At 42.1% G+C, this 23,026-nt stretch overlaps 1 protein-coding gene across 1 annotated transcript in view; it reads right to left on the bottom strand.

Moving 5' to 3' along the window:
* Nucleotides 1–23,026, bottom strand: part of LOC124594056 (tubulin gamma-1 chain-like) — an 87,413-nt gene that overhangs the window by 33,089 nt on the left and 31,298 nt on the right. The window contains exons 7-8 of the mRNA XM_047132405.1: nt 9,835–9,946; nt 3,555–3,686 (exon numbers count right to left, since the gene is read on the bottom strand). Coding sequence (XP_046988361.1) covers nt 3,555–3,686; nt 9,835–9,946 — 244 coding nt within the window. The remainder of the gene's footprint in view (nt 1–3,554; nt 3,687–9,834; nt 9,947–23,026) is intronic.

Genomic DNA, 23,026 nt, shown 5'->3' with positions numbered 1-23,026 from the left:
TTACTTATTCTTTGGTCTTCCGTATCCCTTGCATTCCTCTTCGCGCTCGTTCTTCTGATACCAGTATTTCCCGAAGATTTCAGAAAGCCCGTGTCCTTCTGCAGTGTCAATGGAACATGGAAATTTTCTGACGTAATAAAACCGTGAGCTGGACCAGATTTAGAACTCGTAACTTTCTTGCCCTTCTTGGACAGTGCTCCCTCTGATCGGTTCAGGCACCACTCACGGCCTGTTTACAGCTCCACCTCTGCCAGTACTTATCTGCTATACTCAAAATTTCGTAGTCTCACTCAGCTGTTGACATAACAGAAGTGAATATTCAGTTTAGAACGTATTTCTTCAATATGGAAGCGTGATGGACATTGTGTAGTGGGTTGTCATTTATACCATGCTGCTTAGTGAATCCTATAATTTCACAGGAAGTAATGATAACAGATTAAATCTGCATGTGAAACTATTTTACTGAGCACGTTAATTTAACGGCGCAATTGAGAATTGCATCATGAAATTTCGTTTTCAAAGATGATTCCTCAACGGACAATGCTGCAAGGATGCAAGACTGGGGTAATTTACATGAACGTGAGCTATCATATCTTCCATGGCATCCGCTAGCGTTGGACATGAGCCGAACCGTTTAGTTCTGTATTGGGAACAAAATTAATGGAACGTTATCATCTTCGCGAATCTCCGAATTAAACTGGTTCGTTCCTGTAAGTGGAATAGTTTAACACTCCACGGACCACCATTTACTATTTGTAAACACTGACCATCAGGCTATTTTGTATATAGAAAGAAGAAGTTTCTGGGTGAGACTATTAGCTCTTGTATATCAGACTCGTCTCTCTATATATTGTTGCAACGCATATTAAGTTTTTTTAATCCCTTCAATTCCATCTTACTGCAGCCTTTCTGCAATGAAGACACTTTTACGCTACTGCTAAACTATACACTAAAGAGCTATCGATCAAAGCGGTACCGTTTTACACTGTTTTCCATTCTTTTTTCCTTTCCTCTACACAATCCAAAGATGCAAAACACCGTTCTCGCCCTCCCCCTTCTTAATCCGCTGCACTGTATAAACTGCTTATCTAATCTCACATGAGTTTACAAGCGCAGCGCGGGGTCGACATGTTAACGGCCGCGGACCATAAATTAGCCGTGGGCGTATTGCGCTATCATTCTTGCAGAGCATGGTTGCAATATATCAGAATTTTTCTCTCAGTGATTTCCAGCAAGCACCTGTTATTCCTCACAGATAAAGGAGGCGATGTCATCTTTAGCGCAGTGGCCGACAGAAGTTGTATACATCTTATGTCAAAGGAGAACCGATACCACTTCATGTTAGTAACAGTTTACTTAACTGTCTCACACCATAAGCGTTACAGAAACTACCGGTTTCGAATCCACCCACGATGAAAATTCAGGTTTATTATGATTACAAGGGCGATGTTCTTGAGGACAATATTGTAGAAATGGAAGAGAATGTAGATGAAGGTGAAATGGGAGATATGATACTGCGTGAAGAGTTTGACAGAGTACTGAAAGACCTGAGTCGAAAAAAGGCCCCGGGAGTAGACAACATTCTATTAAAACTACTGACAGCCTTGAGAGAGCCAGTCCTGACAAAACTCTACCATCTGGTGAACGAGATGTATGTGACAGGCGAAATACCCTCAGACTTCAAGAAGACTGTAATAATTCCAATCCAAAAGAAAGCAGGTGTTGACAGATGTGAAAATTACCGAACTATCAGTTCAATAAGCCACTGATGCAAAATACTAACACGAATTCTTTACAGACGAATGGAAAAACTGTTAGAAAGCCGATCTCGAGGAAGATCAGTTTGGATTCCGTAGAAATGTTGGAACACGTGAGGCAATACTGACACTACGACTTACCTTAGAAAATAGGTTAAGGAAAGGCAAACCTACATTTCTAGCATTTGTAGATTTGGAGAAAGCTTTTGACAATGTTGACTGGAATACTCTCTTTCAAATTCTGAAGGTGGCAGGGGTAGAATACAGGGAGCGAAAGGCTATTTACAATTTGTACAGAAACCAGGTGGCAGTTATAAGAGTCGAGGGATATGAAAGGGAATCAGTGATTGGGAAGGGAGTGAGACAGGGTTGTAGCCACTCCCCGATGTTATTCAATCTGTATACTGAGAAAGCAGTAAAGGAAACAAAAGACAAATTTGGAGTAGGAATTAAAATCCATGGAGAAGAAATAAAAACTTTGAGGTTCGCCGATGACATTGTAATTCTATCAGAGACAGTAAGGGACCTGGAAGAGCAGCTGAACGGAATGGACATGGTCTTGAAAGGAGGATATAAGATGAACATCAACAAAATCAAAACGAGGATAATGGAATGTAGTCGAATTAAGTCGGGTGATGCTGAGGGACTTAGATTACGAAATGAGACACTTAAAGTAGTAAAGGAGGTTTGCTATTTGGGGAGCAAAATAACTGATGATGGTCGAAGTAAAGAGGATATAAAATGTAGACTGGCAATGGCAAGGAAAGCATTTCTGAAGAAGAGAAATTTGTTAACATCGAGGATAGATTTTAGTGTCAGGAAGTCGTTTCTGAAAATATTTGTATGGAGTGTAGCCATGTATGGAAGTGAAACATGGACGATAAATAGTTTAGACAAGAAGAGAATAGAAGCTTTCGAAATGTGGTGCTACAGAAGAATGCTGAAGATTAGATGGGTAGATCACCTAACTAATGAGAGGGTATTGAATAGAATTGGGGAGAAGAGGAGTTTGTGGTACAACTTGACTAGAAGAGGGGATCGATTGGTAGGACATGTTCTGAAGCATCAAGGGATCACCAATTTGGTACTGGAGGGCAGCGTGGAGGGTAAAAATCGTAGAGGGAGACCAAGATATGAAACACTAAACAGATTCAGAAGGATGCAGGTTGCAGTGGGTACTGGGAGATGAAGAACGTTACACAGGATAGAGTAGCATGGAGAGCTGCATCAAACCAGTCTCTGAACTGAAGACGACAACAACAACAAATGATTACAGAGAAATTCTTCAGTTAGGAAGTAAAGGGCTTCCACATGTCAAAACAAAATTCATTTTGACACGTAGAGGTAGTTTAGCTCTTAATTGACGAGCTACTTTGTAATCAGAATAAACATGGCTAGGCTAATATGTGAATCCGAGATACAATACGTCATTCCTATAGATCAAAACAGAAAATTTCTTCGAACGCGTATGGAACTTACTCAGTTCTGGAATGTTAATAAACTTGTTTATTATTATGTAGCTTATCCTAGTTGTAACACTCATTTTATTGCTTCTGGATGTTGCTCATTTCTCTAATTTTAGTGTTAATGAGTTGCAAATATGGTCAGAAGACGTGGTGTTTCGTTGCGTACAACGATTAAAAAACACGATGGGCTGTATATACAGTAACACCGTTTGTTTGAATGTCTTTTCGGTTCGCTAATAAGGCGAAATAGATTTCAGCAAAATGTGTTACGAGACTGTCTTGACAAGCCGTATGCCAAGACTGAATGTCGGTACTTACGTAATCAACGTACTTGAATAATGTTGAGAAGAGAGATGTAGCAGTGAGGCAGCGTTCTGTCCTGTTGCGTCGACACCATGGCGTTTTTTGGCTGCAAGAGACACCGCATCACGTCCATTACAGATGTCCTGCGCGTCGAATAGGTCTGGAAGGAAGATACAGCGATAAGATTCATAAGGCTCATCCCACATAGAATTATAAAAATATTTCAGTTGGTGGTCTTTGCTTAGGAAGTTCTAGAAATATGAGATACTGAAGGGATTTCATCGAATACCTCTTGGTTCATAAGGAGGCTGGTGCTAGAAACGTTTAGAGAAATAACATCAAAGTTTTTGTTTGTACCGGGTGTGATCCAAGTAATGAGGTTTTAAGCAATTTATACCGATCGTATCATGCCGAGCTCAATTTTTCATTAAAAGAAATATAGCTGCTGTCTGACTTGTTGTCAAACCGCTCTAGTTATAAGATAATAAGTTGTGGAAGTTTCTATTCCATAGGCTAACACAGAAATTTGTATTCGGTATTTCAGAGTTTTTCCCGTGAGATCACCGAAGTTAAGCGCTGTCGGGCGTGGTCGGCACTCGGATGGGTGGCCATCCGGGCTGCCATGCGCTGTTGCCAGTTTTCGGGGTGCACTCAGCCTCGTGATGTCAATTGAGGAGCTACTCGACCGAACAGTAGCGGCTTCGGTCAAGAATACCATCATAACGGCCGGGAGAGCGGTGTGCCGATCCCACGTCCCTCCTATCCGCATCCTCCACTGAGGATGACACGGCGGTCGGATGGTTCCGGTAGGCCACTCGTGGCCTGAAGACGGAGTGCTTTTTATTTCAGAGTTTTAGTACCATATCGCCGTCCCACGATACAGTGGCGTTCTGTGAAGGTCCTTTACCGAGTCGCGACTTTGGTTGTAAGTTTTAATTTGACTATAAGTTGAATAAAATAACTTTGTCACTGGCAGACTGCAGAGGCGGGGGTGGGGGTGGGGGGGGGGCAGTGTTGGCAATGCGCAGCCAGCCACGCTTCACAGGTCGCTGCACGTACCTACAGAACAGGCAACGCATCGAGCACTTGGCGGTCGAGAAAGATCTACAATTGGATGGCGACTGGTCCGTACCACTCAACTAGCCGAAAAGTTAATCACAAAGTTCTTTTTAATCAAAGTATTCCTCGTGACATTAGTTCTGAATGCTCTCACTGTAGTGGTTGGATCTTGAAATTTCTCTGAATCCAATTAGTAGTGTCGAAGTTGTGAACTGCGAACTACGTGTTGCGATCAAATCACGCTGGAGTCTCTGATCAACTCATTTCACCGAAAAAACAATTGTCTGACATTGACGGCCGGGAGTTCCCAACTGGGGAAGTTCGGTCGTCGAGTTGCAACTGTTTTTCACTTAACGCCACATTGGGCGACTTGCTTCTTGATGAAGATGACGAAACAGTTATGAGGACAACACAACACCTAGTGCCCGATCGGAGAAAATCCCGACCCGACCGGGAATTGAACCCGGACCCGGTGCATGGTAGTCTGTCGTGCTGACCACTTTTTTCCGCTTGTCGCTAGCGGTCATCTTACCATTTTTCTGTTTTCTTTTTCTTTTTTGCCTCCTTTTTATTGGTCTCTTCTTGAAATAAGGAATAAAGTCTTCCTTGTAGAGAACAAAAAAATAATAATAATTACAACAGTAAATGCCTCATATATGAGTAAAATTTTGCTGGTAAAATGATAAAGGAAATAAAAATTGCTATTGTTTGAAAATAAGACGATGTTGTTTATAAAACAAAATATTTCTGGAAACCGCAAATAGGTGTACTATTTCAACTTTTTGTTTCACATAAATGGTGTAACAGACAATAAACATAAACTGCTTCTTTCAGTACAAAACAATAACAGACGACGTTCCTCATCATGGGTGCGTTCCCCTCGTCTTGGCGCCCGGTAAGTCTTCACGTATGAAGATGAATCGCCTCCAGTGTCCTGGCCCTTTCTTGTTCGGAATAGTCACATGTAGTATTTACATTCTCCTACTCGGTACACCTCAACTGAGTGGGGGATCAAACGAAGCAATCTCTAAAAAATTGCGTAATATGTTCGATGTATCGGATTTTGCAAAATCAGTGAGTGACGTTCTTGTAGTAAGTCCCAAAAGTCTAGCACATTCTTAGTGCCCTCCCGGAAGAGGTAAAAGCACAGTTAGATCCCGAATCCAAGTAACTGCGATGGTCTTCCTTTGGGGAAAATATGTCTTACATAGGAGAAGTAGTAGCTGTGGTTCTATTGCTTGCGTCACCATCCGGAGAAAGAAGGCGACCATTTTTTGAAACAAATACCACGCTGCCGCTGAAGGTCCGCCTATCAGGCGATGTTCATCTTCATCTATAACATTCTACTGTGGACACAGCGACGTAGCCGGCCGTGGTGGCCGAGCGGTTCTAGGGGCTTCAGTCTGGAACCGCGCGACCGCTACGGTCGCAGGTTCGAATCCTGCCTCGGGCATGGATGTGAGTGATGTCCTTAGGTTAGTTAGGTGTAAGTAGTTCTAAGTTCTAGGGGACTGATGAGCTCAGAAGTTAAGTCCCATAGTGCTCAGAGCCATTTCAACAGCGACGTATCCGTCACGTGAACTGAATGTAACTTGGAACGTGTCACATATTTCCCACTTATAACCTGATACCACGGTGCGCGCGTCGTTGTATGAGGGTGTACGTGGTTCACTTACCCCTCGCCACTGACCGTGTCACTGTTGGTTGCCGCCTCTCTACGCCATTACTTACCGTCCACGAGTCAAGATACGATTTGTATCAAGTGCTGTTGCCGTCCTGGTACTCGGTAGTTCCATATGTACGTAACTGTGTTGCACGAAAAGGATCCATATGTGGGTAAGTGGTGATGGGATGTGAGCCACCGCCACCGATGCCAAACGAGAAGATGATGCCAGTTCTTCTGTCCAGGTGGCCGTCATACGTCTTTGTTGTCGTGTTCACATCTTGATCATCGTACTTACGTAAATCGCCACAAGCCCAATTACTCCACGACCATTAGGGATGGTGAGCGTTTCATACTCGACTTTAAAAAGCAGCCCTGTGATCAAAAAATATCCTAATACCGCGAGGATTCGACACGAAAACACCACCGACATTGGAGGACCTTGGTCCAGTTAAGGGATGCGAGAAGCTAGATAAGTGTTGGCAAAAGTGATCCGTTGTATCATCTCTACTGCCCTTAAACCCCTGACTTCGAACACTCGTACGAATGGTTTGCAAAGGATGTCTGTAGCTTACTGCGGCTGTGCGTCGAAAGTCGGTAGTGAAGATAATTCCCAAGTATATCATCTTGTCTGTCAGCTGTAATGGTGCCTCAAGAGCTCCCGACTTCGCTATGTTCGTGCGCCTTCTCGTAGCCATACCATACAAATTAGTCGAATGCAAAACTTTCTTGTCTCGTCGCCCGACAGTGCTAAAAACACTAGGACATCCGCGTGTATTTCGCAGATAAACTTGTGGTGCCTTATCGTCATTCCTTGGAGTCGATTCCGGAGCCCGCAGAGCAGTGGCTCGAGAGCGAGGACGTTCAAGTATCATCAACAGCGCGCCCCCTTGTCTGATAGATCGCGAGATGGTGATGGGGCCGCTCACACGTCCATTGTTGAGCACTTTGGAGGAGGCGCCGTGGAGTAGTCGCATCTCTGCGTTGACAAAACCCTATGGAAACGGCATTTGCGTCATCACTTACACATGGTACCACTCAACTAAGGAGGAGACACAACAAGTTATTTTCCAAATGACTGTTTCACTATTCCTGTGAAGTACAAGGGGGAAAGGAGGAAAAAGAGGTAAGGTTACAGGTTAACGCCCCGGTGAGCTCGAGATCATTATAACCGAGGCTCTGCGAATGAGTGTCACAAAACTTTTAAAAATATTTTCCAGCAACGACACTATATTGCCTTCTAAGTAGGTGACAAAATATTTGCTTTGGTTATGGCAGAACATGTGATTACAAGGACAGTGCACAGCTTTTACCTAGTGAGAAAATATATTTTGAGCGGAACAGCCGATAGTGTTATCAATTTCGACAAAATATATGATATCACTATTGCTAGTAAACGTTACGCTGGTTTATTCAAGTCAGATGTCTCAATATCAAGTATATCAGCGACTTAAATACGAAAGAGGAAACGCTATGCGTAAATGCTTAATTTCATCTTTCACTATCCATCAAATTTCAATAACCGAAACTAAGAACAAGAATCACTCTTCAAAAATAATTAAAATCGCGTTGTTTTGACAAAAATTTAACGCAAGGAAATTATGTTTCCGTAATTGTTGTTTTCTTGAGCTAGGATATCTTACTAACTTACCTCGCAGTAAAAACGTATGGTAACACGACGTCCGATGGCCAGTAAAATGGGTAATGTTCTTCGGTACGTAAGTTGTTAAAATATTAGTGTATAAATCATTGCGTGGCATATACACTTACGTATAGCTACCAGAATACATCATGAACCCGAAGGAAAGAATATTCGGACAACCATTTTTGAAAATGGTACACGGTGCTCAAGGCTAGCTTTTACATGTCGGAGGATACAAAGTCTGACAGTTCAGCTGCGCTGACTACTATTCAGCTTACGTATTCCAAACACTGAGCTGCTTCCAGACAATGAATACAGCATATTAATAGTGGAACAGCAGCTAATTAACACAAATTTAAATGAAGTCGTGTGACAGAAGGATTTGTATATTTCCAGGATGATTTAGGGAAACCACGCAAACAACAAATCATGTCAGACTGAACTTTTACATTGGTTCCTGTTCCGCAATGTCCTTGCTATCACACTTTGTATTCTACAGTCAAATCTATAATCTTTACCATTGCCGAGAAATCGACGGGTTACTCACCGTCGCAAAAATAATCGTAAAAATATCGAGCACCTAGAGTGAAAATCCGTCTTCGTAATGAAGTATCAAAGGTTTCTGTCACGTTCCAGCTGATACTTAATGTGCCGAAAGAAACAACTATCTCAGCTCAGATATTCCAAAGAGCAAGTAAAGTTAGCGGAGAGTGTAGTGTAAAACTCAAGTAGGAGTTCCCCTCACAAAAAAAAATTACACAAGAACGACTTACTGTCGTGCTGTGGAGTTGAACAAGATTGTTATATCTTTTTAGCGAGCTCCAGACTTTACTCAAAACGAACTTAGCAGATATATGTGGAGTACCTCTGTTTCTTAATAGTGAGTGTCTTCCACACTATCACAATTTTCATTTTCCATTTGATTTCCTTCGCTGTCAAGGCTTTCTGTATGATCCGTAGTAAAATTTTCGCCTGAGTCGAAACAGACGCCGGCACGGTAGTTCAGCGTGTTTGGTCAGGGAGCTGGTTGGCCTCTGTAATAAAAAAACAGAGTGGAAGGGTCAACAAATGAACTTGAACGGATGTCATGTGACGTCCGCAACGACCAAACACACAAAAAAAGTGGTCAGCATGACGGATTGCCGTCCTACGGGCCCGGGTTCGATTCCCGGCTGGGTCATGGATTTTCTTCGTTCAGAGACTGGGTGCCGTGCTGTCTTCATAATCATTTCATCCCCATCCGGCGCGCAGGTCACCCAATGTGGCGCCGAATGTAATAAGATCTGCACCAAGGCGGCCGGACCTGCCCCGCAAGAGGCCTCCCGGCCAGTGAAGGCAAAAGCTCATTTCCATTTTCCATTGCTCTAGCGGGTCAGCCAGTACAAATCTCCAGAATAAATGTTTCACTCTACAGCAGAGTGTGTGCTGATATGGAACAGCCTGGAAGATTAAAATTGCGTACCGGCCCAGAACTTGAACCACGGGACCTTTGCCTATCGCGAGCCACTTCGGAAGGTAGGACTTGCGCATATGGCGGAAGTAGAGCTGTGAGTATCTGGATAGCTCTGCCGCTAGAGCACTTGCCCGCGAAAGGGAGAAGTCCTTAGGTTCGAGTCCTGAATCGGCAACCAGCTTTGATCAGCCAGAAAATTTCAATGCAGATCTCATCTATAACTCCAAAGAACTATGAAATTCTGTCTACTACAAATTTTCATCTTGTAGTTAAGTAAAATTCGAAGAAATATACGAAGACCTATAAGGAACTGTACCACTATCGAAGTACAGCAGTAACTGGGGAAGATGGACAGATACACCACAAATGTTTACACCACGTGAGTTGGGAAATTGAATTAAGCTGGGTAAATGAAGTTTCTTTTTGTCTGTTACTTATTACTTCTCTGATTTACAGTACGAAGAATTCAGTTTGACACAAATATGACTTACCTCTGATGGTGGAGTTAGAGGAGTGTAGCCTGTCATCAGGAAGTGCAGGATTGGAGTGGGAATCAGCGGTGCAACGATGCTCACCAGGTTGTTCTTTGCGTAAGACGGGTACCTGGACACAGTGATCGTTCTCTTATTGACAACTGTACCACAAACATCGCGTGACATGATAGTGCAATGCTGACAGAACAAATTAAAAATACCTGCACATGATTTTTACTCCAAAAACTACCTAAAAATGCTGATCGATTTGCAGGCACGGTTTGAATAAATGATTTAATTTTTCATGTATACTGAAAATGTCGCCAGTCAAACAAGCTTGGTATCGATTAGTAGTGGGACACCGTTACTTTCGATACAATGTGTCATTGTATTTGGTAAGAATGTACAGTCTATCGAGTATTATCCTTAGCTATTGTGGATTATATAATATCATTTCAAGTCAGTAAAAGTGATATAGTGATATGCTACACTTAAGAGTGAAATCATAGAAGCAATTTATATTATAATGAAGGAAAATCCTTCACTATAATACCGAAGGAAGAATTTTCTGCTGTCTCATTGGTGTTATTTTTTTGTTCCCCCTCCATTTTCCGCTTTCTGTGTATTACTTTAAAGTATTCAATCTAATGCCATCAGTTGTATATTCTTGTATTCTGTTTTCTCTGCTGTTTCCTCATTCTTCATGTGTGCACCGATTTATTTTTTTCTCATATAAACTTTCATTTGTTCTACACTCTGGATGTTCTCCCTTGTGATCTGATATACCGAAAAATAATGAATAAATCAATGTTTAATGGTATATTAGAGAGCGTGAAAAACATTATTTACTACTCTGTTATTACCGCTATTCGTCGGCATAAACACATGTTCTCTCAAATAATAAAATATTGTTGTTCATTTCTTTTGCCTTTATTGGTAACAGTTTTGTAACACTATTAATATGATATTTAGTCTAGTTGCAATATTTGTCAGTTGTGTTAACAAATGTTTATTTACATATTTTATACAAGATTTAGGATGAATATCTGGTTAAATGTAAGACAGAGTCACATCGATTTAACTATGCCGGTTTACTGCATTATGTACGTAAAGTTAGATGTGTACTAGCTATCACGTCATAAATCAGAAAATCAATTGATCCAAGAAACGACATTCATGCTTCGCAAAACATTCCGGCCAGTGCGAGATACGTGTGTTTACTATGTCTGAAAATGAATTTTAAAACTTTATCTTGTCCAATACTTAAACAGAACACAGTAAGTCTGTATTTCACAGCCGACTTGATGACCTATATAAGCATCTACGTGTAAATTTACATCTACACTCTGCAAACGACTGTCAGATATGTAGTAGAGGATACTGTTCATTGCGCCATGTGTTAAGGTTTGTCGGGGTGTGTTGGGCTGTTGACACATAAGAGCATGTTTATGTTGAGTTTGAAATACCTCACCGCCTTTCAGATCTCGTTTGCTAGTCAAACAGTATGTTCGTATAGGCTTTAGTGACAGCTGGAGGTTTTCTTTGGAGTGATCGTATTTGTTTTGTTTACTGTCACACAACTGTTAGCTGTTTTTGTGTTTACTAGCACAAATAAAATGGAGCTTAGTTTCTATTTTCTTCTTGTGCAACTCCTTTGCCGGCCAGAGTGGCCGAGCGGTTCTAGGCGCTTTAGTCTGGAACCGCGCGACCGCTACGGTCGCAGGTTCGAATCCTGCCTCAGGCATGGATGTGTGTGATGTCTTTAGGTTAGTTAGGTTTAAGTAGTTCTAAGTTATAGGGGACTGATGACCTCAGCTGTTAAGTCCTATAGTGCTCAGAGCCATATTTTTGCAACTCCTTTGTGAAATCTGTAGTTTGTGTTTACAAAATAAGCTAAAAGCCACATGTACTTTCGAGTACAGTCTGGCCGTATGTGCATTTTTCGTGAGCTGCAACACAAGCGTGGTTTGTCGCTTTCTTTGAGATGTTTCGCTGTATTTTATTAGTTTTGCCGATCTAGTTGCATAACGATAAGGCTTCTTTTGGTGTTAACACGATTCTCGTTATTGTAAATATTAATTCCCTGAGAAGCACAGCTTTTTGGGCACTGGCAATACTAACGGACGACGAAACTGTTACAGCACTTCTAAAAGATTTGCCAGACTATGATGTTGTTCCAGAGTAGGGGATGATAAAAACAATGATATTGATGCAAATGATGCTTCTATCCTGCAGGTTCACGAGATTTTTGAAAAAGCTTTAGGTTTCCATGCAGTTTTTGAAAGAACGAGTTCGAAATTAGTTTACCTGAAATTGAAAACAAATGTGAAAAACAAGGCATAAATGATTGCTTATATGAAAACCCTCTCAAAAGTAGAAAGGTGACTGAGACTAAAATTGACAGAAGATGGAGAAAACGTAGATAACTCTATTATAACTGAATAACTTTTTTCAAAGGAACAAACTCGGTGAATCGTACAACCCTTGTAAAACCCGTATAAAGCTATGGCGCATTGCAGACGTGAAAAGATACAGTCTTGTCTTTGATTTTTATCAAGGGAGAAATGAACGTTTGGACTGGGAACTGGAAAATTGTGCATTAGGGTAGTTTAAGTTTTCAAAAGAATTTTTAGGGCAAAAACAGCAGGATGAGCTTTGATAACCTTTTACGTACTGTTTTATGGCTAGAAAGCTGAAGGCGTTAGTGACGTAATGAGGATAAATAGGGTGAGTTTCCCATCAGGCTTTTCACCATCCGATGAAATGAAAAGAAGTGACTTTCATTAGAGGATGACATCCTCTGGAATTAGGGCACTTTGTTGAAAGACGACAAAACTGTGTATCTGGCTTAAAATTATCGTGAAACAGAAGTGATATTTGTCTCCAGAAAGCAGGAGGATGGCATTAAAATCAACATTCAGTGCTCTTCTGCTGTAAAGACTACAGTTGTAATATAGTATTTCTGAACCTTACTGACAGTCTTATATCTGATTATGCGCTGGGGAGAAGACCCAGAAAGTGTTTGTAACTGCTTATGAATTGTACTGTGAGATGTATAAAAAGATTGCACTTCTGGAGTTTGTGAAAAATGTTGCTCAGGGACTGTTGGGACAAATGAATTCAAAGCATATCAATCCCAGAGCTGCAAGTCAGCTTTTGATACAAGGCTATAAATGCATCAAAAGGAAGAAATTCGTCCCAAAGGATGTCAAATTAGGGAAGAAAAGTCAAATTTTGTCACTTTTACTGTAAACAGTGGAATAATTAATGTATGTACTGAAAGAAAGGTTCAATATGGACCAAACTCAAAATGGTTATTTCTTGGAGTATTTGTCTGCTGCAACAAAAATAAAAATATTTTTGCTGAAATCAGTTTGGTAACTGTGTAATTACCTTCCTAATGTTCACTGATTTGTAGCTTTTCTGCATAACACATTTGGATTCTTTACTTACGAAGAGTGCTGTACTGAGACCCGTTGGTCGGTAAGCCACTGGAAGGTCAGACGTTACTCAAAAGTACCACCTTCGTAAAAGGGTAAAAAGAATAAAATTAAAATTCTCAAAAAGTTCGCTGTTGTTTTGTTACTATTTACTGCTGTTATTCATGAAACACTAGGAAATTAATGTGTTTTTTATAGTATAGGCAACAAAAAGTTAATACTCTAAACCTAGCGGTCTGTGTGTCTGCGACACATGTGCGGTTTTAGTACATTATTAGATTCTTCTCTTGACACTGGTTCTTGAAATTTTGTAACTAGGCTTTCAAAGGATAGCTGGTATCTATCTCGATACGTTTGACATTCCATTTATTTCAGCAATTGCGTGACGATGTCCCGTGGCTCAAGCAAATCTGTGTAAGTATGTGTATTCCAAATGTCCTATTGGCTCTTTCCGCATATGTTAAGCACAATTAAGTAATATTCTATGATGTGTTGGACGAGTGTTGTTGCACTGATTTCTTGCATTTTCCCAATATCTTACCATGAATGAAAGTCTACCACCTACTACTGTACGTCTGATTACCGTAAGAGATCACATAACAACGAAGTCTTATAATTACTGTTACAGTCAAGTATTTATATAAGTTGACCGATAACTGTCAGAGGAGTTCAACGAGCTGTGAGTGAATAGTTCAGCTATGCAGTTTAGTTTTTTAATTCATCTATTTTACGTAGTATAGTTTAGTGTACCATAAAAGTGGTTTTTATAGTTGATAGGATTTTAATACATTATAATCAACTTGGTCTGTGGGGACAAAAATCGTATCACCTCCTCCCCGCATCCCCCCCCCCCCCCCCCCAATCCTCCTACCGAAATACCGAGTTTCGCATGATCAAAACCAATAACACCGCTGATGACCGCGCTGTTGAGGGCCCCAGATCAAATATCATTATCATCATCATCATCATCACATCCACTTACCACTCATTGATAGTGCAGCCGTAGGATATAACTTTTTTTGTTTAGAGAAATGCACTGTTTTATATTACTGTGCATTTAAACCAGTACCGAGCCGCACTAGCCATTCAGTATCGATTGGCCGCCGTGTCACCCTCTGCCAATGGCGTCATTCGGGTGCGGTGTGGAGAGGCATGGGGTCAATGCTATGTTCTCCCACCTGTTGTCAGTTTCCCATTAGAGCCATTTGTTCTCAGTGAAGTAGCTCCTCAGTTGCGTCACGAAGCTGAGTAAAGTCCAGTCCAGTCCTCCCACCAAGGAAAAAAAATCGCTGGCAGTACAGGGAATCAAACCCAGGTTCTCCACACAGGAGTCATAAACATTGACCACTGAGCTACAGAGTCGGACCTTAGACTTAAAATTAGCTGCTAATGTTTGCACCACTTTGACATATTGTGAAACTCCGACTGAATATTTGTGAAGTTCTTCTTATGCAGTAATTATTATGTACTGTAGGCCACTAAAATTGTAGCAACGGGAAAGTTTGTGTTTTATGAAATTTCACTTTCTGCTTGTATTCGGTATTGCATGAAGAATACGTAAATAAATTTTGGGTGATTTCCAGATGCGCAGGATCTAAATAGACTACAAATTGCTACCACATCCGCTGCATCAGTATTGGCTCTAAACTGACTGGCCATCGGTCAATATACGCATAGATAGGTAAGGATATGTTATTCGAAGATGCTTCAACTGCATGCCACAGATCATTAGTCACAGTGAATGGCGAGCGGTGCCACGCCAGTCTCTCAGTAACTCGTGACGAGATGTTTTCAGTGAATGGTGGATGTGGAGAACACGTTGGCATGAGCAACACTCGAACATCCTCTGTTGAGTTCGGTCACACAGAATGTGCAGCATGTGGTCTGGCTTTACCTTATTGAAAGACAACGGCACGAAGATGCTGAAGATACGGCACAGCCACCAGCATTAATACGTCAAAACAGCAACGGTTGCTGCCCAAACTACCGACTGTAGAAATCAGAGGTGATCGCGTTGTGTACCCAATGGCATCCGATACAATCAGGCCAGCTGCAACACTAGTTCTCCCAGGGGCCTCTGCACTACTGTGGTGCTGTACGTAGAACTAGGATTCGTCTGAAATGTCGGCTTGGTGGCACTCCTGTGTCCAGAGTTGTTGTGCGCAATACTGTCGGTGATGTTTTCCCTGCTGGTGCGTCAACAGAAGCAGCAACAACGGTCGCCAAGCTGAGAGTCTGTGGCACTTCAGGTCTTGTTCTACTGTCCTTGAGGATATTCGTCTTGTTGTAAACAAGCTCATTTTATGACTCAAGGTGCCGCGTGGTTACAGTTAAACTGACGGCGTTCCGTGTACAGCAGTGCGGGTTATAAACGTCCCAGGATACTGAAACATCGTAGGCAGGTTCATTAATCAGTGCGCTCGCGCAGTAGCCTGAAATAAATAACAGTTCCACTTTCTGCCACCTGGTAAAAACATGACGCTGTAAGAAGTCTGAAAGTGACATGTTTCCTGCCACCTGGTAAAAATATGACGCTGTAAGAAGTCTGAATGTGATATGTTTCCTATTTTGATGTCAGTGAGCTGTTTACTCACTTGGTGATGCGAGTTGTTTTCTTTTAGGGGAGTGACTGTTGGTATAAAGCGTCAAGAAGGTTGACGTTTTTCGTACGAAATGCAGTGGTTACTGAGAAGAAAGACAGTGCACTGCTGATAAAGTTGTTTTACTAGAACGGCAGCAACAGCATTCCGAGAATATCGCCGACAGAAACAGCTGCGAAGAAGCTCCATGTCAATAAATGGGCTAAAGAATATGATCAATAAATCTGAAGAAACAGATCAATTAGATGGTTCAGCAATGAGAAGGAGGCGTCCCATTTCCAAGGCAGTTGAAACTGCTGAAACTACAGTCGACCACGCATCACCTGCCTCAAATGCTGCAGCCAGTGCTCGAGCTGTGTCACGAGAATTGTCTCTCCCTTGGACAACAATTTACACTGCTATCCCTACAAGATTCAGAAAGGGCACCAAATGAACCCCCAAGATTCTTTGGCACGCATGGAAAGGCATAACATGTCGGATAATATTCTTTGTCTTGTGCAACAAATGATTCCAGATGTGCAACTGTTTCCACACCACCATTTTCACGCAAGATGGGGACACCGCAAGTCACTTGCCATGCGAAAAATTTGCTTCGAGAAACCTTTGTTAACGACCTCATCATATCTAGGCTGGTTCAACTGGTTCAAATGGCTCTGAGCACTATGGGACTTAACTTCTGAGGTCATCAGTCCCCTAGAACTTAGAACCACTTAAACCCAACTAACTTGAGGACATCACACACATCCATGACCGAGGCAGGATTCGAACCTGCCACCGTAGCGGTCGCGCGGTTCCAGACTGAAGGGCCTAGAACTGCTCGGCCACCTCGGCCGGTCCATATCTAGGCGATTTCAAGATGTGTTGCCTTCTAAATCGTCCCTCTAAATCCATGTGACTTCTGGAAGTGGTAATATCTGAAAGATCGTATCTATCAGGGATGTATCTGGACTCTTCCCGATTTGAGGGGTAGCATAGACCACATATCGCTCTGATGACACCGATAAACTGCAAGCAGCTGTCGGCCATGCCGTATTACGCGTGCAGCTTGCTGCTGAGTAGGCAGACCATACTGAACACATGCTGTACCTAATAAACATGACAAAACTACCGTTATCATGTTTTGATCGCTTCTCCATTTTCCAGCATCTACGCCATATTCTGACTGCTCTCATTGCCATATTTTCAGCTGGTGGTAGAAAGTGGAACTACTTTTTTTTTCAGCATATTCCGTGATACTGATCTTCGGCCGGACATGGCTGCGTGTCCTGTTCCAGAGGTTGCCCCTCAATCTGAAAGATCCGGGCGGTCGCAGAGGGTGGGCTTACTGGTAGTTGGGAGCTCCAACGTCAGGCGCGTAATGGGGCCCCTTAGGGATATGGCAGCAAGAGAGGGGAAGAAAATCAATGTGCACTCCGTCTGCATACCGGGGGTAGTCATTCCTGATGGGGAAAGGGTCCTTCCGGATGCCATGAAGGGTACAGGGTGCACCCATCTGCAGGTGGTCGCTCATGTCGGCACCAATGATGTGTGTCGCTATGGATCGGAGGAAATCCTCTCTGGCTTCCGGCGGCTATCTGATTTGGTGAAGACTGCCAGTCTCGCTAGCGGGATGAAAGCAGAGCTCACCATCTGCAGCATCGTCGACAGAACTGACTGCGGACTTTTGGTACAGAGCCGAGTGGAGGGTCTGAATCAGAGGCTGAGACTGTTCTGCGACCGTGTGGGCTGCAGAGTCCTCGATTTGCGCCATAGGGTGGTGGGGTTTCGGGTTCCGCTGGATAGGTCAGGAGTCCACTACACACAGCAGGCGGCTACACGGGTAGCTGGGGTTGTGTGGCGTGGACTGGGCGGTTTTTTAGGTTTGATGGCCTTGGGCAAGTACAGAAAGGGCAACAGCCTCAAAGGGTGAGGGGCAAAGTCAGGACATGCGGGCACCAAGCAGAAATCGGTATTGTAATCGGAGGTGCATCGGTAAAGTACCGGAACTTCAAGTGCTGATAGAAAGCACCGAAGCTGAAATCGTTATAGGTACGAAAAGCTGGCTTGAGCCAGAGATAAATTCTGCCGATATTTTTACAAAGGCACAGACGATGCTTAGAAAGGATAGATTGCATGCAACCGGTGGTGGCGTGTTTGTCGCTGTTAGTAGTAGTTTATCCAGTAGTGAAATAGAAGTGGATAGTTCCTGTGAATTATTATGGGTGGAGGTTACACTCAACAACCGATCTAGGTTAATAATTGGCTCATTTTACCGACCTCCCGACTCAGCAGCATTAGTGGCAGAACAACTAAGAGAAAATCTGGAATACATTTCACATAAATTTTCTCAGTATGTTATAGTCTTAGGTGGAGATTTCAATTTACCAGATATAGACTGGGACACTCAGATGTTTAGGACGGGTGGTAGGGACAGAGCATCGAGTGACATAAAACTGAGTGCACTATCCGAAAATTGTCTCGAGCAATTAAACAGAGAACCGACTCTTGGAGGTAACATCTTGGACCTACTGATAACAAACAGACCCAAACTTTTCGACTCTGTAAGCGCAGAACAGGAAATCAGTGATCATAAGGCCGTTGCAGCATCCCTGAATATGGAAGTAAACAGGAATATAAAAAAAGGGAGGAAGATTTATCTGTTTAGGAAGAGTAATAGAAGGCAGATTTCAGACTACCTAACAGATCAAAACGAAAATTTCTGTTCCGACACTGACAATGTTGAGTGTTTATGGAAAAATTTCAAGGCAATCGTAAAATGCGTTTTAGACAGATACGTGCCGAGTAAAACAGAGAGGGACGGGAAAAACCCACTGTGGCTCAAGAACAAAGTTAGGAAACTACTGCGAAAGCAAAGAGAGCTTCACTGCAAGTTTAAACGCAGCCAAAACCTCTCAGACAAACAGATGCTAAACGATGTCAAAGTTAGCGTAAGGAAGGCTATGCGTGAAGCGTTCAGTGAATTCGAAAGTAAAATTCTATGTTCCGACTTGACAGAAAATCCTAGGAAGTTCTGGTCTTACGTTAAAACAGTAAGTCGCTCGAAACTGAATATCCAGACACTCCGGGATGATGATGGCATTGAAACAGAGGATGACACGCGTAAAGCTGAAATACTAAACAACTTTTTCCAAAGCTGTTTCATAGAGGAAGACCGCACTGCAGTTCCTTCTCAAAATCCTCGCACAAACGAAAAAATGGTTGACATCGAAATAAGTGTCCAAGGAATAGAAAAGCAACTGGAATCACTCAACAGAGGAAAGTCCACTGGACCTGACGGGATACCCATTCGATTCTACACAGAGTACGCGAAAGAGCTTGCCCCCCTTCTAACAGCCGTGTACCGCAAGTCTCTAGAGGAACGGAAGGTTCCAAATGATTGGAAAAGAGCACAGGTAGTCCCAGTCTTGAAGAAGGGTCGTCGAGCAGAAGCGCAAAACTATAGACCTATATCTCTGACGTCGATCTGTTGTAGAATTTTAGAACATGTTTTTTGCTCGCGTATCATGTCGTTTCTGGAAACTCAGAATCTACTCTGTAGAAATCAACATGGAATCCGGAAACAGCGATCGTGTGAGACCCAACTCGCTTTGTTTGTTCATGAGACCCAGAAAATATTAGATACAGGCTCCCAGGTAGATTCTATTTTCCTTGACTTCCGGAAGGCGTACGATACAGTTCCGCACTGTCGCCTGACAAACAAAGTAAGAGCCTACGGAATATCAGACCAGCTGTGTGGCTGGATTGAAGAGTTTTTAGCAAACAGAACACAGTATGTTGTTCTCAATGGAGAGACGTCTACAGACGTTAAGGTAACCTCTGGCGTGCCACAGGGGAGTGTTATGGGACCATTGATTTTCACAATGTATATAAATGAGCTAGTAGATAGTGTCGGAAGTTCCATGAGGCTTTTCGCGGATGATGCTGCAGTATACAGAGAAGTTGCAGCATTAGAAAATTGCAGCGAAATGCAGGAAGATCTGCAGCGGATAGGCACTTGGTGCAGGGAGTGGCAACTGACCCTTAACATAGACAAATGTAATGTATTGCGAATACATAGAAAGAAGGCTCCTTTATTGTATGATTATATGATAGCGGAACAAACATTGGTAGCAGTTACTTCTGTGAAATATCTGGGAGTATGCGTGCGGAACGATTTGAAGTGGAATGATCATATAAATTGGTAGGGATGGGGAGTATAACATAGATGGTGACCTGGAAAAGATAGCCACTCAGACTGGAAACACGAATGTGCATTTCGTGGAACTGTTTCAGCGTCACGATCTGCCTCATATTAATACAGCCGTCAGGTGTAATAACATGAGACTTGGGGGTGCGCTGATGACAGAAAGGATGGGTCACACTTCAGTGGTGTCGGTGGAGTCTATCAGCAGGACGGGTTTCACTAGACATGGCCTGCACCTCAACAGGTATGGGAAGGGAGGTTGGCAAAGCTTATAGGTGACAGCATAGGTGGGGTTGGTGGGATCACTCATGGGAAAATTCCTGCAGTAGTGGGTGTTAGAGCTGCACCTTTTTCGATTGAAGTCAGCTGATAGGTATTCCTGCTTAAGGGAAGTTTCTCTAACAAGGGAATCACTTTTGACAAAGCTTAGGTATCCGAGTAATGAAGGAATCAGTATATTTCATCAAAATATACAAGGTATTAGAGACAAAGTTAGTGAACTGCTTATAGATGTTGACTCTGAAATTATTGGTATATCTGAACACTTCTTAAATAAGGAGATAACTCAGAGGCTTCCTTTACCAGGATACAGGTTGGCTGGCAGCTTTTCGAGGAGCTCTTTGCGGTGTGGGGGAGTAGCCATGTATGTGAAAAACGGCATCCCATTTGAGTCAATTGATGTTTCAAAGTACTGCACTGAAAAGGTGTTCGAATGTTGTGCAGGTGTGGTTAAATTTAACGGAGCTAAACTTCTAACTGTTGTTATTTATAGATCCCCAGACTCCGATTTCACAACATTTTTGTTAAAGCTAGAGGAGGTTCTTGGATCACTTTATAGGAAATACAAAAAGTTAGTTATATGTGGTGACTTCAATATTAATTGTATAAGTGATTGTGCAAGGAAGAGGATGCTGGTAGACCTCTTTAATTCATATAATCTTATGCAAACCGTATTCTTTCCAACGAGAGTGCAAGGGAACGGTAGAACAACCATAGACAACATTTTTGTTCATTCCTCATTACTGGAAGGGCATTCTGTTAGCAAAATGGTGAATGGCCTTTCAGATCATGATGCACAAATTTTAACTTTAAAAGATTTTTGTGCTGCAACACGTGTTAAATATAGTCATCAGCTGTTCAGGAAAGCTGATCCAGTTGCTGTAGAGACCTTTGTAAACCTTATAAAGGAACAAGAGTGGCAAGATGTTTATAGCGCTGATACAGTAGACGATAAATATAATGCTTTTCTCAAGACTTTTCTCGTGCTCTTTGAAAGTTGCTTTCCGTTCGAACGTTTAAAACAGGGTACTAGCACAAACAGGCAGCCTGGGTGGCTGACTAGAGGGATAAGAATATCTTGTAGAACAAAGTGGCAATTATATCAAAACGTTAGAAACAGTCAAAATCTAAATGCAGCAGCCCATTACAAACAGTATTGTAAGGTGCTTAAAAATGTTATTAGGAAGACAAAAAGTATGTGGTATGCAGATAGAATAGCTAAGTCTCAGGATAAAATTAAAACCATATGGTCAGTCGTAAGGGAAGTTGCTGGTCTGCAGAGACAGGTCGAGGATATAGAACCAGTGCGTAGTGGGAATGTCCGTGTTACTGATAAGTCGCATATATGTACAGTATTTAATAATCACTTTCTGAATATAGCAGGTGAATTAAATAGAAACCTAGTCCCAACAGGGAATCATATAGCGCTCTTAGAAAAAGTGTTCCGAGACTGTTACCTGAAATGCTCCTCCATAATACTGACAAGAGGGAGATTGAGTTAATAATTAAATCACTAAAGACCAAGAACTCTCATGGATATGACGGGGTGTCTAGCAGAATACCGAAGTATTGTTCAATGTATGTTAGCCCAGTTCTCAGCCATATCTGTAACTTTTCCTTTAGGAGTGGTCGGTTTCCTGACCGATTAAAGTACTCGGTAGTGAAGCCACTTTATAAAAAGGGAGACATTGATAATGTTGACAATTTTAGACTTATTTCTATGCCATCGGTGTTTGCTAAAGTTATCGAGAGGGTTGTACATACAAGGTTACTGGAGCATTTAAATTCACATAATTTGCTGTCAAATGTACAGTTTGGTTTTAGAAATGGTTTAACAACTGAAAATGCTATATTCTCTTTTCTCTGTGAGGTTTTGGACGGATTAAATAAAAGGTTGCGATCGCTAGGTGTTTTCTTTGATTTAACGAAGGCTTTTGACTGTGTTGACCACAAAATATTACTGCAGAAGTTGGACCATTATGGAGTAATGGAGTAGCTTACAATTGGTTCGCCTCTTACTTTAAGAACAGAAAGCAGAGCGTAATTCTCCGCAATATTGAGAGTGGTAGTGATGTTCAGTCCCAATGGGGCACTGTTAAGTGGGGCGTTCCCCAAGGGTCGGCGCTGGGGCCACTGCTGTTTCTTATTTATATAAATGATATGCGTTCTAGTATTACAGGTGATTGAAAAATATTTCTGTTTGCTGATGACACCAGCTTGATAGTGAAGGATCTTGTGTGTAATATTGAAACAGTAACAAATAATGTAGTTCATGAAATAAGTTCGTGGCTTGCGGAAAATAATTTGATGCTAAATCACAGTAAGACTCAGTTTTTACAGTTTCTAACTCACAATTCAACAAGAACCGATATTTTGATCGGACAGAATAGGCATATTATAAGCGAGACGGAACAGTTCAAGTTCCTAGGCGTTCGGATAGATAGTAAGATGTTGTGGAAAGCCCATGTCCAGGATCTTGTTCAGAAGCTACATGCTGCTTTATTTACCATTAGAACAGTATCTGAAATAAGTGACACTTCAACATGAAAAGTAGTCTACTTCGCATATTTTCATACGCTTATGTCGTATGGTATTATTTTTTGGGGTAATTCTTCTGATTCAAAAAGGGTATTTTTGGCTCAAAAACGGGCTGTTCGAGCTATATGTGGTGTAAGTTCGAGAACGTCTTGTCGACCCCTATTCAAAAA

Source organism: Schistocerca americana, chromosome 2 (assembly GCF_021461395.2).
Source record: "Schistocerca americana isolate TAMUIC-IGC-003095 chromosome 2, iqSchAmer2.1, whole genome shotgun sequence".
Taxonomy (NCBI): Eukaryota; Metazoa; Arthropoda; class Insecta; order Orthoptera; family Acrididae; genus Schistocerca; species Schistocerca americana.
This window is presented reverse-complemented; position numbering and strand designations above follow the sequence as displayed.